General features: G+C 36.4%; 1 protein-coding gene across 1 annotated transcript; it reads left to right on the plus strand.

Annotated features, from left to right (window-relative positions):
• On the plus strand, positions 1-6,604 carry LOC149945224 (uncharacterized). The gene is made up of 3 exons (XM_090176439.1): positions 1-90; positions 5,218-5,398; positions 6,270-6,604. Exons 1-3 carry the CDS (start codon positions 1-3, stop codon positions 6,602-6,604), a joined length of 606 nt encoding a protein of 201 aa, XP_090032565.1.
• The last annotated feature ends 634 nt before the right edge of the window (positions 6,605-7,238 follow it).

A 7,238-nucleotide genomic window follows, 5' to 3' on the forward strand; every position in this document is an offset into this window, starting at 1 on the left:
ATGGTTGAATTTTTTAGTATACAAACTCAGCATACTGAATGGGGACACGGTAAAGGATGGAATTACTTCGAAAAGATGGTCGAAAATAAGGTCAGTTTTATGTAGTTAAGAAGCATGTATTTTTGTATAAATATTATATTCCAGAAAGTTGAGGCGAAACTTTGCACCAACTTCTCACAAATTGTAACCCGGCTGAAACAATTTCAATCGTTTCTTTACATATTGTCAGGCGTAGAAATGACGAAACCGGATATATACGAACTGAATTTTTTTTATTGCGGCTATTAAAATATATAATGTACATAAAAATTGTGAATCGCGCGGATCGGCGTTAGCCCGGGTGTCCCTCTTCGTGGGCGACGCGAGGGATCTAGGGCAAGCTTTCAGCCTAATACTTCCCAGATTGCTCGCTCTTGGTAGGCTTGGCTTTTCAGCCTTAATAATTCCCACCAAGCGCTCCGAATAGAAAACTGACTATTTCGGACCAGCGTCCGATCCTTTTATACCGGCGGGCGTGTGACGGGGGTTTTTCCCATTCCGTTGATTCCCGGTTTTCAAAGGCGCGGGGTTTCGATGTCCCTTCAGCCTCTTGTCCGTCTTATGCTGCGGCCTTTCTATGTCTGTCCCTGGATGCGACAGCTCCCCTTTCGAAAAAGAGCCGTCTCGGCTATCCATTGTGTCTGATGAAAACAGTTCGTCGTTGTAGTTGACTTGTCTATCATTTTTCTCTCACTGTCTGTAGAAAATAACGTGCCTAATGATTAGTCATTGATATTAAACTAACCACTAAAAGGGAAAATTAACACATGGGCATTTAACTAACAATTTTAAATTGAAGTCTGTTTATATAACTTTACTTGAAAGAATATTATTTTAAATAATTGCAAAACGAATGAACCACTCCTTGGCAAGGAAATGAAACACACCTGCAAAGGCGTAATCCTTGGAAATTTCCTAGCGTTTCGCTTGCCCTCTCCGGAAAGGAGATGATCCTTTCAATTGACACGATAATTTGAAACTCATATAACCTTTAAAAGGTTTCTCCTGCCGAAGCGGGTAATTTTTCGCCAGTGCCGAAAAGACAAACTTTCACGTGCTAAAATAAAGGTTCGTAACGTTTATTGACATTAAGTGCAGGGTGACCATTCTTCCTTTATTTTATAATTTTTCCTATATTTCAATGCTTTCCTTTATTTTCCTATAATTTAACCATTTTTCCTATATTTTCCTATAATTAGATATTATTTTGTATTTCATGCGGTTTTTACGAATTTCCCGCGTGCCTAGTTCGCTTTTTGTAATACAGATGTACTTAATGCCTTTGATAAAATGTAAACTGCTTTTCTAAAGATCTGCAATGAACGGAATTAAGAATATCGTAGTCTGCTTAAATAGAGTTTCTTTTATATTAACACAAATTAAAATTTTATTTATGTAAATTTTTCTATATGTTACTATATTATCAAAGATAATACTCCTATATGTTCCTGTTTTTTTTTAAAGAAAATACTCCTATATTCTCCTATAAATCGACTGTTGAATTTCCTATATTCCTATAAATCTTTTGGGGTTTTTCAGTGGTCACCCTGTAAGTGATTTCTATCGAAGATAGTCACGTTAGCTGTTTTCAGTCCGGTCAACGCGAAGCCGATATAGCTTTCCCAAAGAACCACCATTGCAGAGGAAATTTCTTGAGCCAAAAAATATTATTTTTACTATTAAACGGTGCATGGGACCACCAACGTTCAGTTTCTGGGTCCCCAAGCGTCCAAAATTGATACTGTGCTCTAAGGTACTATTCACTTATCGATTGAAGTATCATTTTCATTTTATAAAACGGCACGAGGGACTGTTGAAGCCTAATTTCTGATGCCCAAAATATTCTTAAATAAATTAAATTCCAAATCTCAAATAAATTGAGACAATAACAGTGGCTAGATGACTTGGGCTTAAGGTGGAATACGGACAGAATCCCCATAGGACAAAATCCCCCCAAAACGGCGGATCGTTTTTGGAGAATTTTCGTCAATTTCTACCGATTTTATGTTTTACTAACGGGATCAAAGGTAAAAATAGGGGATAAATTTGGGTGGGGAAGAAATTTATTAAAATTAAGATACATTATTTACTAGAGAAAGTTATGTTTCTATCGGTTGGGTTGGGTTGGGTTGGGTTGTGGAAATAAAATTAATGCATTGAAATATTAAACTAATTAAAATTTAAAAATTAGGCCAAAACTTTAAAATCAATTTGGACTTACTTGGGGGGATTTTGTCTTTTACTGGGGGATATTTTTTTTTTTTCACTTTGGGGGATTTTGTCTTAAAAAAGGACATCGGGGGATTTTGTCCGGGGAGATTTTGTCCTAGATCAGCCTAAGGTGGTGCCTTGGGTATTAGCCAAGCTGATTATTATTATTAATTCTCGCCCCAATAGTTTAGTTCGATGGTCTCGGAATTCTTATTTATTGATTGGGTTGTTAAAATTCTTAATTTATTTCCATTTTTTTTTAAACCAACGATATTTATTGTGCCAAGTATTAAAATCAGTTAAACCAATGCATGTTTACCCTGATGATGTCCTAAATAAGCCGAAACTTTAATGGGTGTTTTAACTTATTTTAATATTGTGCACAATAAATACCTTTAGTTTTAAAAATAAAATTAAAGTAATTTATGCACAAGTAGCCAATACGTTATTATTAATTTGTTTAAATTTTTAATTTTCATTGATTGGTTTCTTACTAGCTGTTTTCCAAAAAAAAATTAGCTTATCTGAATTTTAATTTTATATTGTTGTGTATTTAATTGATATTTCTTGATGTGCTGGTTACCACCCGCTACAGGCTTGGACTCTGTGGATGCCTGCAGAGTGTTTGCAAAATAAATATTAGGATTTTCCTTATTGGTGCTTATGCAGTTCGATAAATAAATAATTTTTATTTCTAAAACCAGCTTGCTGTCAGAAAACCTTTCCTTTATTGTAAACTAGCTTTAATACCCGGCTTAGTTTTAATGAATTAGATCTGATTTGTACATAAGAAATGTAAACGCTGTAGCATAAACCAAACAGGCGTAGCAAAATCGGTAGCTAAAACGCAACACGCGTAGCAAAAACGTAACACACGTAACACGCGTAGCAAAAAGTCCTGAACTACTTAAAAATCCCAACTAAACCTCCCCTTCTACGAAGTCCCTTTCTTTCACAGGAATTTCACACTAACCCGTTTTTTTTTTTTTTTTTTTGAGACACACAAACATCGGTGTCGACCCGAGGCCTTAGACACCAGCACACACACAATAACTGAGTAATCAGGGTGAGATATGTGTAACGGCCACGCCAACGGGGGTATACGTGGGGACAGGGGTGGGGACACCCGTGGCGGAAGTATCCCGACCACCCGTTGGGAGATTGGTAGTCGTCCTCACACGGCCTTCCACAAACTCTGCCTCCCGGACGCCTGGGATTACAGGAGTTAGCCACTACTCCCGGCCACACTAACCCGTTAAAAAGGTTTAAAGGTCAGGACGGGCGCAAATAATTGGTTACCCTTTGTAAGTTGGGCAATTATACGAAAGTCTAGTTTCTTGATGCAAAATCCTTTTAATTGCAAAATTAACTTTTAAATTTAATTTAAAATAACTTTTTAAAAATAATTTTTTTAGGAAATAGATGCTTATTTAGCTCCAACAACAATTAGAAATTTGGCAATAAATACGAGTGTTTGGTCTCACACATCGATAATAAGAGACAGCCCGACTTTGATATTCTCGGGTCGTCCGCAAGGATTCATCGTCGATCTATGGGCCCTAATTCATCTATTCCCGCTTAAAGTAAGAATACATCGAGGACTTACTACTTCACTTTTGCTGTACACTGATAATGTAAACGGTAACTACACACAAAGATACTAGTTCGATAACAACCAATACAAAATGATTACGGCGAGATTACAAAAAGCATGGACACTATCTCTTACCGGACGGGAAAAGCTGTAGCTTCCATTATACAAAATCACCTGCCGCCGCCACCGTCTCTCTGTAAAGGGGGAGGTTCAAGAATTTTGTAAGTTTCGGATTGTCAAGGCCATATAATTCGTCACGTGGTCGACAAAACTTTCCCGTTTGAAATGGGGGTTTACATTATTTCGAATGACCTTGCCTTGACGGCCCTGCGAATCGAATACGGCCGACTATGGCACGCCATCCAGGACAAAATTCTCATAAAATATAGGGCTACCTTTTAGAAATATAGGGCTACCTTTTAGAAATATAGTGCTACCTTTTAGAAATATAGACCTACCTTCTTTTAAAATATAAGCCTACGTTCAGAAATATAGGCCTACCTTGTTTAAAAATATAGGCCTACCTTGTTTAAAAATATAGGCCTACTTTGTTTAAAAATATGGGGTTGTCTTTTCGGTCGCTCAAAGTGGCACATCGCAAAATCTCAAAATATAATAATCTATAGTAGGATTCTACTTTAGTGTCACTATTTCAGCCTTTCAGGATAAATTGTTGCAGAAGTATATAATATTAACAAAAGTCTTCATCTCCGAGGCTGCACTCGAAAATAACGGAGGTGTACAATATAACCAGGAAAATTCCTGTAAAATTACAGGTATTTTTTCCTGTAAACGTAGCGAAGCTGCAAGTAAAAACCTGTTCTGGACATGAGAAATATTAAGTACAATTAACAGTAAATTTTAAATTCCATGTTGTAATATTGTACACCTCCGTTATTTTCGAGTGCACCCTCGGAGATGAAGACTTTTGTTAATATTATATACTTCTGCAACAATTTATCCTTAAATAGTGACACTATAGTAGACTCCTACTATAGTTTATTATATTCTGAGATTTTGCGATGTGCCACTTTGAGCGACCGAAAAGACAACCCAATATTTTTAAAGAAAGTAGGCCTATATCTTTAAACAAGGTAGGACTATATTTTTAAACAAGGTAGGACTATATTTTTAAACAAGGTAGGCCTATATTTTTAAACGTAGGCTTATATTTTAAAAGAAGGTAGGCCTGTTAAAGAAGGTAGACCTATATTTCTAAAAGGTAGCCCTATATTTTTTGCGAATTTTGTCCTGGATGGCGTGCCATAGACCAATGACCAATATACGATACAACATAGTAATAATATCTAAGTTGAAAGAAATGCAATCTTTGATGTATATGAAAGATAACCGATATCGGATTGTAACAATAGGTAATGCTACTGGACACGATGACTTTAATTCTGTCGACCTGTATTGCTTATTATTCTTACCGAGGTCGTAGGGAATATTATTCATTACAAACTCGAATGAGGAACGCATCTGAAGGGAATAAAGAAGACTTCCGTTATACCTTCTACTTCAAAATGTGGATTTCTATATTCTTCTTTCAAGGTGAATATACATTTAAAAAAAACATTTAGTATCATCCGAAGCCACGTTTGAATTTTGCACCTCTTTTGTTGCGCTCCACTGCATTATAGAAAAAGTTATCTCTCGGATGAAGCCATAGCTACATATTCCAAACTCAATGGCTGCATCGAGGCAAGGAGGATAGGAAGGGAGGCGAAGTAGGAAGGATGAACGCGCCAGCATCCTTGTAAGAAGCTTAGCGCGCGCTCGGCTGGGAAATTTCGGAAAAATGGCGGTAAGATTGCGGCCGCTACGCTACGTGTTGCCGCCATTTTTCCGCTAAGCTTCTTACAAGGATGCTGGCGCGTTCATCCCTCCTACTTCGCCTCCCTTCCTATCCTCCTTGATTATTTTAAAAATAATTTAAACTAACTCTTTTATTTGGAACTAAAATAACAATAAGCTCTCATCTTCAAAGATCTTCGGTAAACCCTATTTGGTGACAAGTTCATTTCAAACACTTCGCGTCATCCCCTTTTCGTTAAAGTAAACAAATGGATTTTTAATTAGATTTGTTTATTCAGATTTCTTTGAGCCAGATACTTGTTTATCCACAGATGGTTCGAAAATGAGCTTATGTTATTTCGATGCGACTGAAAAAATTTGGTATCATCAGACAAAGAACCGATCGCTAAATTGGTTGGATATTAACGAGAATCGATAAATTGATTTCTTTAGTCCAAAATGTCATAATTTATTTTTTCATATCCCAGGAGCTATGTTGGACAAACAAATGTGTTTTTAACATTCTGTACAGAAGCTTTGCATTTTTTAAGAATGAAAATTTTAAAATAATAAAATTTATTAGCGATTATAAAAAAAAATTAATGACCACTATTAAAATCTTTTTTAGGAAGCCCGCATCGACCTCGAAATGACCTTGGAAAAGTACTATTCACTGCTTGGTGTTTGTACAAATTAATGAGCTCCAGTTACGTTCAATCTTCGCTTGTCAACGAGACTACTCTTCAGGGCAAACCACAGCGCGTTGAGAGCCTCGAAGATATTTTGAAGTACTCAAATCTAAGAACCATCATTTTGGACCAGCAAATTGACTTATTTTCGGTAAATCCAGAACAGCATATAACAATGTCCATTAGTATTAGGCCAAGGAGAGTAGCCATGAGGATAAATATGCTCTTATCTTCGAAGATTTTCGGTAAACCCTATCTCGGCTGCATTTGGTGACAAGTCCATTTCAAACACTTCACGTCATCCGCTTTTCGTTTATTTTCTTAAAGGCTTAAGCGTTTGGATTCAAAATAAACTTTTAAAGTGAGACGAGCGACATTGTTCTTTTTCGCATTATACGCACGATGATCGAAAATACAATTCAGGTTAGCGCAAAGGGATGCTAAGCACACTCAAAACGCACACTTGTTCATCCCAAGCCCAACCAACTAAAGAGCCACAATCGTGAAGTGGCGATTTTTCGGGTCGCCCCTGAATTTCCTTGTTGAATACTATCCTAATCACGGTTACTTGCTATAGGACTCCGAAATAAATAGGGTCCTTTAGAGAAAGCGAATGAATTAAAAATATAATAGGTTAAAATTAGTTTAAAAGTATCGCTTAACAAAATAATGAACTAGATGTTTTAAAGGGCTCCTAAACATATTAACGAAACTAAAATTCCAATAAAAAGTAACGGAGTGTTGTAACAGTCTTGACAATCGCCATTCATAAAAATAATTTTAAAAATAGCATTATAAAATACGTAGGCAAAGACTAAAGAGCAGACAGACAACGTGTTGTATTTCTATAATCATTATTAGGTAGCAGACTTTGAAAGTCATCTTCTGATCTATAAATTAAGTTTCGA

This window comes from Leiobunum rupestre, chromosome 5 (genome assembly GCF_980474605.1).
Source record: "Leiobunum rupestre chromosome 5, qqLeiRupe1.1.hap1, whole genome shotgun sequence".
NCBI lineage: Eukaryota > Metazoa > Arthropoda > Arachnida > Opiliones > Sclerosomatidae > Leiobunum > Leiobunum rupestre.